The sequence below is a fragment of the Populus trichocarpa genome, chromosome 12 (assembly GCF_000002775.5).
Source record: "Populus trichocarpa isolate Nisqually-1 chromosome 12, P.trichocarpa_v4.1, whole genome shotgun sequence".
In the NCBI taxonomy this organism is placed as follows: Eukaryota; Viridiplantae; Streptophyta; class Magnoliopsida; order Malpighiales; family Salicaceae; genus Populus; species Populus trichocarpa.
In genome coordinates this window covers 3,153,907-3,168,258 of record NC_037296.2, presented here as the reverse complement: position 1 = coordinate 3,168,258, position 14,352 = coordinate 3,153,907, and the positions used below count along the sequence as shown (strand labels likewise).

At 32.2% G+C, this 14,352-nt stretch overlaps 1 protein-coding gene across 1 annotated transcript; it reads right to left on the bottom strand.

Moving 5' to 3' along the window:
- Nucleotides 1–2,249: 2,249 nt before the first annotated feature.
- Nucleotides 2,250–3,626, bottom strand: LOC7485201 (probable membrane-associated kinase regulator 6). Its single transcript, XM_002318318.4, has 2 exons — nucleotides 2,781–3,626; nucleotides 2,250–2,647 (listed from the first exon to the last, which is right to left on the bottom strand). The coding sequence occupies exons 1-2, from the start codon at nucleotides 3,439–3,441 to the stop codon at nucleotides 2,640–2,642; spliced, it is 669 nt and encodes a 222-aa protein (XP_002318354.1). The 5' UTR covers nucleotides 3,442–3,626; the 3' UTR covers nucleotides 2,250–2,639.
- Between the last annotated feature and the right edge of the window lie 10,726 nt (nucleotides 3,627–14,352).

Here is a 14,352-nt window from a genome sequence, read left to right as displayed (position 1 = left end):
GGAGTGGACTTGGTAACAATATATCTGCAAGAAATTTATCAATTGCAGAATCCATTAATAAATCTGCAGAAAAGACTGTTGTGTGCTTAGATCTAAGACGGACTTGTTCGAACTAAACATTATCAAATGATTTGAACTCTTTGACATGGAGGAACTTGACAAGAAGAAAGCAGGCACAAAGTAGGGTCTCTTATTATTGAATGTTTCTCTCTAATATAGTTGGGTTTTAAGAAGTTTACAGCTCTTTAAATAGTTTGAGTAAGGTTGGGAAATCAAAACTCTAAATCAAATAGGAAAAAACAATATAAAATCTGAAATTAAACTGGAAAAATCCAAGATCATCTTCTTGGCCTAATTTGTAGGTGTTTTCAAATTCCCCAAGTTATAGTGAGACAACTTCGGATCAAAAGTTATGGATTTTTTCATCTAATTGATTATCTAGTGTTATTAGGTATTTCTTCGGGCTTAACTCTATCCTACTGATCCAAAAATAAGTATGCTAGGCTTTTTACATGGTTCGGTTGTGACAAATCCTCAACCAACTATTTAGAACCATCAGATCCTTCAGACCCGCTTACATTACTCTTGCTTACCCTTAGAAATGAGTAAACATTATCCATGATAATTCCCAACCTTCGATAATTATGGAACCAAGTTTTTTAATCAGTTGATTTGGTCAAGGAAGAGTCTGTCACTGCACAATTATAGAGCAAAGAGAAATGTATGCTACAATACTGCTGCAAAGATATGGGCACAAAAAGAGTCCATAACAATGATTGTGTTAGAAAAATCAGTCTGAAGGCACTGCGGAATGGAAGTTTGCCCAAGGTTGAAGCAATGTTACCTTCTGTTGAACTTTCAACTGCATTGGTGTTTGCTTTAATCTTTACTTGATCAGTTGGTACCATACTGCACACAAGAAAAGAATGGAAGTTTATTTCATAGTCGTAAATAAACTATGGTTTCACGCAGCATATGTTCCGTTCTGTTTCATCATTAGGAGACCTGCTTGCAGGAGGGATATCTATCAATTATGTTCAAGAATTTCTGGTCCAAATTCTTAACTGTCCCAAAATCGATCAACATGTTGTCTTTTCAGTGGGAATCATAAACTTTCCTAATGATATCCGAATAACCAGTTGTCGTAGCTTAATCAAACAGTATGATTTTGGCACACCTAACTTAATTATGTTTTCTCAAATTGTGTGACAGTTCATGTCTTATAAACTTCAGCTTGTAGATTTAAAACTATGATTTCTGCAGGTGTAAGAAAAGAATGACTACTGGGATAGGACAAGAAGGAAAGAAGGAAAGAAAATCTAGCTTCCGAGAAACAGAAACAGAAAATGAAAAATAGTCTGATATCAGTTCTGACAGAGACACAAAGCAGACAAGCATCTGCCTGTAAACTTCAAATTCGGTTTAACCATCAGACATCTAATTTCAAGAAATCTTTCAAGAATTTCCATACAGAGTGAGAGTTAAGCAAGTAACCCATCATCAGAGTTCATATTATATAACAGGCCGACTTATTATAATTATTATTATTATTAAATACAGGCATGCCAATATTGTCAAATTGTAATAGATTAACATCTCCTGTGATTGAATTCCGTGCCAATTGATCTTTTAAGGCAATTAAAAATCCATTGTATTAAAATAACATTTGGTTCTACAAAGTTTGAGTGCACAAGCTTAAAGTAGTTGAAAGGATCATTTCTCCAAGCAAGCACGTGGGAGAAAAAAAACCAGTTTCATTCAGTCATGTAACCAAAGTATCAAGACGGTTCAGTTACGTCAAATAATCATCTCAACTAAAAAACTTCAAAACCCAGAAATTAACATGGTTAAACTTACAGTAGCATTATTGTTTTTCCTAACAAGCAACAATAGTCAATAAAATCACCATGAGTAAATAGCCCTGCTACTGGGACACTGATAAATCCAAGCTAAACCTGGTGCGCCTCAACTGAGGCAAAAAGATTGAACCTAGGAAGTGCACCTCAACTTCATATCCCTAAGGTTCATCCTTATTCCCCTAGGCTAAACCTGGTGGGGCGTACTCGAGCGTCGTTGTCCTGTAAGGTTCAACAACATGGTCCAGTGTAGGCATTTAGGCATCTGAAAATGTTTATCATTCTTAAAGGCAATGATAGAAATCTAAAAAGAAAAGGTGTCCCGAAGACAACCTGTGGAGATTGAAACAATAATAGAGTGGAGATATTATATGAATAGAATAATCTGTTAGCTGTCCCATAACTTCAACATAATCCTGATTTCATTAAAAGAAAACTATACAGAAATAAGGGAGAGAATCTTGTAGTAGCTGGTAGCCTAGCTTTTCTCCCATAAAGGAAAAGACAAAAAAAAAACAAAATTTTAATTTTATCCTTAAATTCTTCTTTCTTTTTCTCTCCCTCATGGCCAGATTTCTCATGGCCGACCATCCACACAACTTCTAAACACTCCCTTATAAGAAAACAAATTTACATTATCCTCCCAGAAGAATAGAAGAAAAGAACAAGAAACAAGTGGTTGCTGATCTTTCTTTATTCCTCTCTCTTTTTCTTTCCCATGTGAATATCAACATTGCTGCTTTCCTTCTCTTCTTTTCAACTCCTTTGTACAACGACATCAATTTATTTCCCTGAAAATAACATATATGAAAGAATGTCATAAAAACCTGATGATTTTTCTACTGTCATTGTAAAGTAATATTCATAACAGGATAGAGACTACTGAAAGTAGATAATCATAACTTGGTGAGAGGATTGAGTTACCATTGGATCTTTTGCAATGGAGTACTGCCTCATAAATAGAGCTCTCAGAATCACAAGACCTTCGCCAGCAATCATCGACAGAATATGCTACACTGATTCTCGGAGATGTTTCTGCTGAATATACCCAGTTCTTCATTACCTGAACTTTTGAATCAATATTTTCATCTCTTGAACTTGACCTGTGGCCTCGAATTCTTCGATACAATGGCCTTAGAAAATCCATGTATTTCTGAACTATTTGCTTTGACAATCTCCTGCACCTTCTTAATGAAGAACAACGTTGAGGTTTACAAGCTGAAACCACAGTTTTTGGTGCATGAGAAGAGGTAGGGAGGGCTGAGGTTGAGTCTGAGACATCATAAGCCTCCATCTTTAACGGATCGACAAAGAGAGGCATGACATAGCCATTGGAGAAGAGCTCATCAGCATGGACGAGAGTAAGAGGAGATTGTGAAATGGGGAAGTCAAATTTGAAATCCTGAGAATTTCTGAAGAATCTTTTTGAAGGTGGCATTCTTGGGTCCATCTCAATGAAGGAAGCTTCATCTGATGCATCGAGTGAGGCCCTGAGAGAATTGTCTAGGCTTTCCAAAGATGGCTTCAGATTAACTAACCAACTGTATGAGAAGCTTTCAATAGAGAGAGGCTGTGAAGTTTCCATTGGTGTTACTCTATGACAAGATATGCAGGAGAAGAGAGCAGATAATATTGCTAGAAATATTACGGGGAAAGAGGGGTAATGTAGGTGTATTAGCAAAGGTCCTCTGCCTATAGAATATATCTCAAGGCACGTATATATATACCACAATATATATCCTCTTTATAACAATCGGGTATGTGGCTGTGTGACAAGAAACCACGAATATTAATTATTGAAATAGAGAAAAGGGGAAAGGAAACAGAAATGTGTGCCCCACAGGCACCCATTATGCAGTACTGTTTGTATCACTCCTTTACCCCAGTTTCTCTTTATTCATATTTTCTTTGAACCTCAAGGAGAAGATGGATTCCCTTTACAAATTTCCTTTGTTCATTATTTGGTTAGTAGTTGTCACAAGCCAATAGTACAGATGTGGTCCATTGGGATGAGCTAGTCATATCGGAACTTGATCCTAAAAGGACTAGTAAAAAGTTGTTGAGGCCTGTTGAAGCATCCAAAGCAACATCAATTATGCCATCCAAAAGTTCAAACCATCATGGTTATGTTTTTAGATAGTTCAAACTAAATTCGAGAGGTCTAACAATAAGTTTTAGTTTTTAAGTTAAATTTCTTAGCAATGAATCCAAGCTATTAGGTAAGGCTTCGTCGAATAATTTATGTCATATTTTATAACAAATTAACTGAACCTTTGTTGATTTTGTAGTTCAAAACCAAAGAGACCTAGCAACAAACTAGAAAGGAAGTTGTAAATGAGACTGGTTCATGCATATACTTCAGCTAACTAAAAAGAGCCATCTAGAATCCTAATGCAAAAGGCATGAGGAAAAAAGAGAATGTTTTGCTTTAAACATGTTTCAAACAAGTAATTGGTAGGCAATTAGACTTTTTAAGAAGCAGGTTCATGAACACTCTCCATTTTTTATCCAAGCTGCTCCTAAAGCTAGAGCATAAAGGAAGTATAATCATTCTTATGCTTTGAATGTTTCTCACAAACTTACTTTCTTTGTAAACAGAGTCAATATTGCTTAGCCTGCTTTAGTTTTGTCATTTTCCTTAACTGATCCATAATTCTGATTCTCATACACAAGGCTCATGTAATAAAGTAAGTCATTGATTATAAGAATCTATTGATATATGCTTGCTAGCTCTGCTCTCAACTCTTTGTTGCATTACAAATGTGAGTAGGCCTTGAGAATCTATGCCCCTAAGCTCCAAATTGATGAGTTTCCCCGACCTTATCAATTCGAAAAAGAGCAATGTCAAACAGCATTATGAACCAGGAAAACTGGCCGGTTGAAATTACTGAGAAGGATCAAGTGCATTTAAAATCCTGGGTTCTGATAAATTTTCATAATCTGCAGATGCATCTGAGATAAAAATGTGTTGACAACATATGCTCATAAGAAAGGTTGTGATATTCCCACAAATCTTGCTTCTGTTGGAGGAAAAAAGAAAAAGAAGATTAACATTTTGAAAAGATTTACCAATACAGTACAGACAACTATGACTAACAGTGTCCCCTCTCCTCTCATTGACAACAATGTCAGAAAAAAATAGAATGAGACACTAGACATTAACTCCAAGTTCAGTGCATAAAATACACCAAATTAAATGATATCAACACATCATACGTAGCAATGTTTTTGTCCTCGAGTCAGTTGAACAAGATGCATTTGGGAAGAGAATTGCGCGAGGAAGAAAATATCACCAAGTTTTTCCTGGTGTAGAAATTTCAGGCTTTTTCATCCACTAACATTCCGAGTGGTAATGACTTCGAATCTTTCTCAAAGAAACTTAAATGCTTGAGAAAGTAGTGTCATTTTCACTCAAAACCATAAATAATTATTATTTACGAACAATGTTATAAAAACAAGGATAACAGACAAGGGTCCCCTTTGGCTGTCGGAGAATGAAATGGACAACGACCAAGGACTGTGGGACAAAAGCCAAATATAGAAAGTGACTTGAAATCAATCGGTCCCCCCTACGACATCCTCTCCAAGGCATTAAGCAATTACTAGGTAGACCATCCAAAACATTCAAAAAACGAGCAGTTAAATCTCAAACAGAACATACACCACATGCTCAAGGATCATAACCTGTCTGTTGATCTCTAAGGAAGAGCAAGCATCAATATATAATACGTTGAAAGGACAATTACTACAGTAGGATTAAGAAAAATTAAGAACATGAGAATGGAAACAAGGTAAAGTTGGATTTACAGAGAGTTATTTACCATACCACACTCCTTCCCGGCCTAAATTTTCCTCAGGGCTATAATTAGCTTTAAAACATTGTCTCGATCGAGATATCGATGCCCACGATACTGTAATGGGGAGCGCGAACACATGAGAGTGAGAAACACCTACAGAATTTTGTTTCTGCAAACAAAAAGCAACTAGGGAAAATGAAGTTGTAGCACGTTGTGCACAAAACACTAGAATTAATAAATTGTCTCATGTATCTAGAATCAGCAGAAGTGGCACATTGTTATAAACAAATGCTCACATCAGAAATGGCTTTTAGGGTTTTTTTGTTTTGTTTTTGTTTTTTAAATATTTGTTGAGGATGCCAATTCCTAGCAGTCCAAAGCACATGGGAACCTAAAACCAGCACAATCATTGTACTTAATGGGATAGGCAATGGTGACTTAAGCTGATTAGGAATAATTTTGCACAGGTGAGATGTCATTTCATTATATCTAACGAGGGCATTCCATCGAAAGCACCAATCTATAAGGACATTGTCACCAGCTTTATCTTTCTTTCTGTACCCTGCTATGTGAGCTAATTATTGCAGAAACACCCAAGATACAAAACTATTTCATCATATATTTGCTTCTTTGGATGTTCATGCAGACTGGACAAGTTCAAATGAGTTAACGCACAAGCTTTAGGCCAGTGAAACAGGAGGCATGAACTCTTCTTTTTTGCCTTTCCGGGATGATTAACTGAACCTATTCTTCCAGAAACTGCCCCTATCTCCAAATGGGGTAGTTATTGTGTCTTAGAACTGAAAGATGTTGACCAAATTGGAGAAATATTTTAAGGAGAAAGTTAGCCTTTGGATTTCTGAAGATTTTGCAGTGCCACAGAAACTGCAATGCTGCAGGAAGTAAAAGGAAAAGCAGGATCCTGCACGTGAATCTATCCAGGTTCACTGTCGAATGGAAAGGTTAAGCAGCCTGGTTTCAGTAACTTGGAAACTTCACTTTCTTGACTTTTTCATGCATACTGCTTACCAATACAGCCTCTGTTAACTCCATGGAGTTGGCCTAGCGGAAAAGAGCTTGGACTTGGCAGTGTTCTCCTGTCCAAGATCCCAGCCTCTGTTAACTCCATTAGTTGACCTAGCAGAGAAGAGCTGGGACTTGGCACAGTGCTCTGTTCAAGATTTTATATTCGATTATTACTAGGTGCAAAGAATTTCATGGAACCATCAGACTTGGGCCCATGAATTAATCGTGAGGGAAATTCCTTGCAAAGGGCCTATACACATCCGGGATTAGGAGGACTTGGCCCAGATACCTGCTGCTAGTGAAAAAAAATATAGCCTCCGCTTCATGCTTTTTTTTTTTCACAAAAAAAAAAGGTTCTAACTCGGAACCTCTTAGATAACAATGACATTATTAATTAATTAAAGAACTCTAAAATGTATGGGATATTCACTATAGCAGGCTTTTTTTTTTTTTTTGCTTTTTTTTTACATGTTTTTTTTTGCTTTTATTTTTTACCCAAAATTGATTTCTTCTTCTTTTTTTTTTAAAAAAAATTTTGTTTCAAAATTATCTTTGCTAATTTTTTTAAATATTGAGCTGGTTGAAAATTTAACTATGTAGTTTTTTTTTAAAAACATTGTGGATTGATATAATATTCTCATACATTGTTTTTTTATATAATTTTTTTATTCTTTTTTTTTTAAAATGGTCTTTGTAGATTTTATTTTTTTTATATTAAGTTGGTTGAGAATTTAGCTTTATAGTTTTTTTTTAAAAAAAAATAATATGAATTACTACAGTGTTTCCCCTACATAGTTTTTGTTTTGCTGCAGTGTTTCCCCATATATTTTTTTAAAAAATTATCTTTATCGAATTTATTTTTTCAATATTGAGCTGGCTGATAATCTAGCTTTAACTTTCCCCATATGTTTTTTATTTTATTTTATTTTATTTTTTTCCAAAATTGTCATTTTTTACATTTTTTCTTTTTTTTTTGTTTTGTTTTTTTCAGAATTGTTTTTGTTGATTTTATTTTTTTACTATTGAGCTGGTTGAAAATTTAGTTTTTTTGTCTTTTTCTTTAAAACACTGTAGCTTTCCCCACATGTTTTTTTTTTCGCTTTTGTTTCCTTTTTTATACATTTTTTTTTCATTTCTTTTACCCAAAATTGACTTCTTTTTTTTTTTAGATAGCCTCTGTCGGTTTTTTTTATATATTGAGCTGGTTGAGAGATTAGCTTTGTAGCTTTTTTTTTAAAAAAAAATACTATGGATTATTACAGTGTTTCCCTTACATGGTTTTTGTTTGGCTACAGTGTTTCCCCCACATGTTTTTTCTTTAAAATTATCTTTGTTAAATTTATTTTTTCAATATTGAGTTGGTTGAGAATTTAGCTTTAGCTTTAGCTTTCCCCACTTTTTTTTTTCATTTTTTTAAATTTTCCCCACGTTTTTTCATTATAATTATAATTATAATTATTATTATATTGTATTATATTATATAACTGTTTTTTTCTTTTGTTTTTCTTTTTATTTTTTTTAATGAATTTTTTTTGTTTGATTTAGTTTGTTAATGTTAATTTTTTGTTATTTAGTTATCATATTTTCATGATACGAATCTCGGGTTTGATGGGTTAATCTGATTTGACGAGTTATTTTTTTCATTTAGTTTAGTTTGTTAAAGTTAATTTTCTTTCTATTTAATTATCAGACTTTCATACTTTCATGACACGTATCCTGGGCTTGACGGATTAACTTGGTTTGATGGGTTAACCCGGTTAATTCTAGGTAAAACCGTCATTTCTTTTTCTATTTAGTTATCAAACTTTCATGACGCAAATCATAGGTTTTACGGGATAACCTGGTTTAGAAGGTTGACCCAATTAATTCAATGTTTTTTTTTTCTTTTCTTCATTTATTTTTTCCTTTCTGTTGATTTTTTTCTTTGTTTTTTAATTAATCTATTTAATTATCACACTTTTATGACACGACCTTATAGTCAGACCCACATCCAGTATTCTTGGGTCCGGTGTTACAGCCAGACTCACTTAAACTTGGGTCATGCAAGTTTAATTTTATTATTAATATTATAAATATTACTCTTAGGTCAGGCGTTGCAGCCAAACTCAAGATTCTTGGGTATAACTTTGCAGAAAAACCCAAGATTTTTAAATTTTTATTTTTTTTAATATTTTTTATGCAAAAAAAAACTCGCTGCATCGCGCGGGTATCAAAGCTAGTAGATGCTAAAAGGTGTGGAAAATATACTGGTGTAGTTCAAGATTTAGTGTAATGTGGATTGAAATAGTGTATTAATAATTTTATTATTTAAAAAAAACCCCTCATTAGCTTTGGTCTTAGGAGTAAGATGATCATTTTATAGGGTTCATCGGTTATTATGATGATGATTAAGGGCAACTCGGTCTTTTTATTTTTTACAGTAAAATAATATTATTATCCTTAAAAGCAAAACTCAATCACCTAGCTTCTAGGGGCATTTTCAAATTTTTATTTTTAAAAAAACATAGTGAAAATTGAATTTGCCTTAAAAGCAAAACTTCTATAACTAAATCCTAGGGTCTTTTTTTGTACTTTCATCCTAGCTTTTTAATTCTTACCAGATATGAAGAGAGATAATTTAATATTTTAATAAATATAAAAAAAATACAACAAAAGTGATTGGCGCGTGCATTGTACATAATAGCAAGTAAGTCACCCCACCATATTAAGGCAGCATGTGTGACAGCTTACGGCTACCAAAAGGTCTTTCTTGGTGTTTTTTGATTCATTATGGCAGGACCTCTTTTTTTGGACGGCATATGTAGCTTAATTTTCTCTGATTTGGCGTTAGTTGATATTTTTTTTCTCTCTCTCCTCCTTGATTTCGGTATCTGACCTTCCAAATCTTCATGGCAAATATTTAATTTGTTTTTTCTTCAAATTTGGTCAATGTTCTTTTAATTATTATTTTTTTAATTTTGATTAACCTATAGAATTGAAATTTTGTTTTCAATTTCATAATCCTTCGACTTTTTTATCTTACAGATTTGATCCTTCTTCTTTTGATTGTTATTTATTTTATTTGAGATGATTTTTTAAATTATATTTTTTTTTATGATTTCATCCTCCTTAACTTGTTTTCGTATTAGATTTTATCATCATTCTTTTTATTGCTATTTTTTGTTCATCCTTCAACATTAAATTTATTGGAAATTGAGCTTCTTGATTAAGCTTTGATTAAGATCGAGTTTAGGATTTCACGAGTTGCGAGTTTGAGAGATTAACTCAGGTTATAAATTCAAGAGATTAACTCAGGTTTAAGAGATTCGTTTGAGTTTGTTTCCCATCCTTTTTTTAGACTTGTGTTTTTTCAATTTCATCATTCGGAATTTAATTTAATTGGAGATTGGGCTCCGTTATTTTTTTTATTTTCTTTTTATAGGACTTTTCAATAATCTTGAAAACTACCTGGGTTTTCTCGGGTCTTTTATTTGTCATTCTTTGTTATAATAGTTTTTTTATATATAAAAAAATTGTTTTTGAATTAAGTTAAATGAATTGTTTAAATATAACATTAGATGCTCACTTTATGATATTTTGTTTAGTTTACTATCTGGTTCGTTGCTCTTACGTCATGTCAATCCTTTTTTGGTGTAGTCGTATAGCCTTTTACACTAATGTTGGAACAATCTTGATGAACTCTTTGTAATGGTGAGGCAGTTTCCATAGTAGAGTGACGGGGCTTTCTTATCTTTCCAAGTATGATATTGACAACTCATTTTTTATAATTAATTATTGATAATTTTATTTCTTTAACTTATTTATTGTTGTTGCCTTTTTATCATATTATTAATTTAACTGAGCTTATAGATTTTTTATTCTTCTTTATAAACACTATCGTTGCTAGGTATCTTTTTTTTACATTATGAAAATTTGGCCTGACTCGTGATATAGCACAAGCCACCAATCCGGGTTTACTCAAGTTATTTTTTTTAATTTGATATTGTTTTCATTTTGGACCTTTAATATTTGGTTGATTGAAATTAGACTTCCTGATTTGTTTTGATTTGCATTCCACAATCTTATACTTCGGATCATGGGTTACACAAGTTAGCCATAGTTGGTTGAAGTCAATCTAATATGTCGCCGTCTCAATATTTTTTTTTAAATATATCATCCAATATATCATCATCTTAATATTTTAAAAATATTTTATTTAGTATGCATAAGATTTTTTACTTCACGATGTCTTTATATTTTTCTTAAGATTAGAAAGAAATATGTGCATGATGCAATCCAAGTATCTAGTATGATGCTTGCATGGTTGTAAAACCCAACTTGGATCACGGGTTGGGAGATTAATCTTTAATTTTTTTAAAAAAATCAAAAAAACGTTATTTTAATCATTTTAAAAAAAATCAACAAGTTAAAGGTTGGGTTTTGATCGGGTTAGGTTCAAGTTGACTGTGTTAGCGGATCAACCCGAGTTTTTGACTGGATTAACCAGGTTTTTCTTCTTATTTTCTTCTTTTTTAACTTGGATCAATTCAAGCCCTAGATCAATCCGCTGCTAAAATGAGTTTCATAACTATTGATCTAACACTTGAAGTGATAAAACTGTGATTGGACAGGGAGAGAAATCCAGTGAAACAATCCAATCTAATCTAGTTTCATGATTCAAACAAGAAACATAAATTAATAACTCATTAAAGGCAAAAATTGAAACTTTTAGTCTTTTAAGTAGCTAGTCACCTACACGGCTACACCATTTCATTTTTTGTATATATCAATTTAACATTCTTGAGTTTACACTTTACATGTTGCAAAATGTTAATGTATCACAACGCAATTGAACTAAATTTAGCCTGCTGATACACTAGTTGAGCCAGGAGTTAAATATAATATTGTCCCTGTAGTTTAGCAAAACTAACCAATTAGTTCTCTTGCTTTTAAAAACTATAAATTTAATCCCTATAATTTTAAATCTATTTATAACTTAATCTTTTTATCTATCCATATTATTTTCTATTTTTATTTTAAAAAATAAAAAAAATAGAGACAGGAGAGTATGGAAAGATTGACGAGGAAAAAAATAATTAAACAGAATACTACTAATTAAGCATGGCCGTCCTCCTCAAATTTATATTTAATTTTTTTTACTATAGGCATTAATTTATTTATTTTCATAAATCATAAGGATTGAGTGGTAATTAACTTGCTGAACTAGTAATAACGACCCAATTTCTTGACTGGATCGCAAAGTTTTAAGACCTTGTTTATTTTTGCGTTTCAAAAACGCTTTTGAAAAAATTTGAAATTTTTTTTAAAAAAATTAATGTTTTTTGAAGTTTTCATACACCGATGTTAAATATAATTTTTTAAAATAAAAAAAATTAATATATTTTTAAATAAAAAATATTTTAAAAAACAATTATATTTTCAAACTGCAAAACTAAGATAGACTTTTTCATAAACACATCAAATCAACTTGAACAAAAGGCCATAACCAACAGCCTAACGAAAAAGACATTTTAGTCAACGAAAGAAAGCCATGGACTCAAAAATGCCCATGGGCTCACTATGTCCCCCGTAAATTTCATTGTCTTGGTCTGGAGGTATTCGGGAATAAGTTTTAACCTTTTTTTTTTTTTTTTTTTAGTTTAACGTGGATGTCCGGGCCAGGTTGCGCGCACCTCGACTAATCCCACAGGCCCTGAAATTAACGACCGTATAAGCTTCCAGTAGTCATCATATGAGTAATCACATGGCTCGAACCTGAGACCACAGAGGGAGCAAACCTCTTGGTCCCAAACTCTTACTACTGGGCCACCACCTAGATGGTTTTTTATTATTATTATTATTATTAAAAGTTGAATTTTTTTAATTTAAATTAAGTTTTTTTTATAATGCATGGATATAAAGGTACAGATTACGGGGAAGCCGAAGGCCGAAGCCTTAGGATCCTTGAGGCTTGCTGTCGATTTCAGACTCTTCGCCTTCATCTTTGTAGCACAACAAAAATTCTGGTGGAAGACGAGGACCAATTTTAGATTACTGCTGGCTGGAGCAAGTGTGTTCTAACATAAAAAACAGAAAATCATGACTCCAGTCATGTATCCAATTGAATCAAATAAGTTTGTATAATTTAATTAAATAAAAAAAACAACGAGAATAAATTAACATGATTAAACAAAAAAAGAAGTTTTCATTAGAGCAAGAAAAAAAAGCCACCAAAAAGGAAAAAGAAAATGATGAACACGTCAATATAAAAAGATAAAATTAAAAAAAACACTTGTAAAATGAGCAAGCTCGCCAAACCCTAAGACCTGGATCATGCAAATGAGATAACAAAAAATAAGATAAATTAGGAAAAAGTTCAAAGCTCAATTATAAAACAGTTTAATGTTGAAGGATAAAATAAAATAAAAATTAAATTAAAAAAATAACCTAAAAAAACAAAGTTGACCTGAGCTAACCCATCAACCCCACAATCTAGGTGATGGGATTTGCATAGTCAAATTGAAAGGAAATGAAAGAAAATCATGAAGCCCGATTAAAAAAAAAAAACTCAATGTGGAAGGATATAATTGCAAAAAAAAATCAATGTAAAAAAATAAACCCTAAAAAAAGGACAATATTAACCTAAGTTAAGTTTTCAAATCTTCAACTCGAGTCAGGAAACTGAGATAAATCAATAAAAAATAAAACACAAAGTTCAATTCTTAACAAACTCTTACTGGAGGATACGATTGGAAGAAAAAAAATAATTTTACAAAAATATCTTCAACAAAAAATAGAAATTAAATAAATAAAGATTAAATTAGAAATTAAAACAAATAAAAGGACCTTTTATATTTTTGAATCAAGGGATGAAATTAAAAAAAAAAATCAATTTCACAAAAGAATCATTAACAAAAAAACTTGCAAAAAAAAAAAACTTTGAAACTTGCAAGTTTAAAAATATTGAGGGAATTTTTTTTTAAAAAAAGATAACTTGCAAGTTTTTAATTGAAAAAAATAAAATTGAAAACAACTTTAAATTAAAAAAAACCATGAACAAAAAAATAGAATCAAAATTCAAATGACACTGCAATGAATGGATAACTTTGAAACTTAGAATGACTAGCATAAATTTTAAGGAAATGAGATAAGAGAGGTCAACGACACACCATCAAGAATCAGTTTACACGCGTTATCGTATACTAAAGAGCATTTTGTAGGATATTTGTTGCCCCCATAGATGGCTAGGTTTGCCCATTAAAAAAGGCTGCATGCGTCATTAGAGCACCGTGTAGCACTGTAGCCTATCTCTTTCTAGTACATGTAATGCATACTTAGACTCTTTTACCCTCCATGTTAACTTAAATCCCTATATTTGTTTCATAATCAAATGTTTGGACAAATCAAGCATCAACGGAATGAAGGAACGAATCATAGACATGAAATTTGTGGATACACTTTTCGTCCTTTATATATATATATATATATATATATATATATATATATATATAATTTTAAAAAGAAACTTTAAATGGACTGGTGGGGTCAGCTGGGCCTTAAACACAGGAGCCCGAGCTCGGCTCATGTAAATATAAGGCTATATGGGCCTATATGATGGGCCAATATGTTGTGAATCTCGGTTCGGGCTTTGAAAAAGAAAACTTTAAATGTACGGGTCAAGTCTACTGAGCGTA

Excerpts from the sequence above, each read along its gene's own strand:
- LOC7485201 (XM_002318318.4), bottom strand. The coding sequence starts at position 3,441 with ATGGAAACTTCACAGCCTCTCTCTATTGAAAGCTTCTCATACAGTTGG.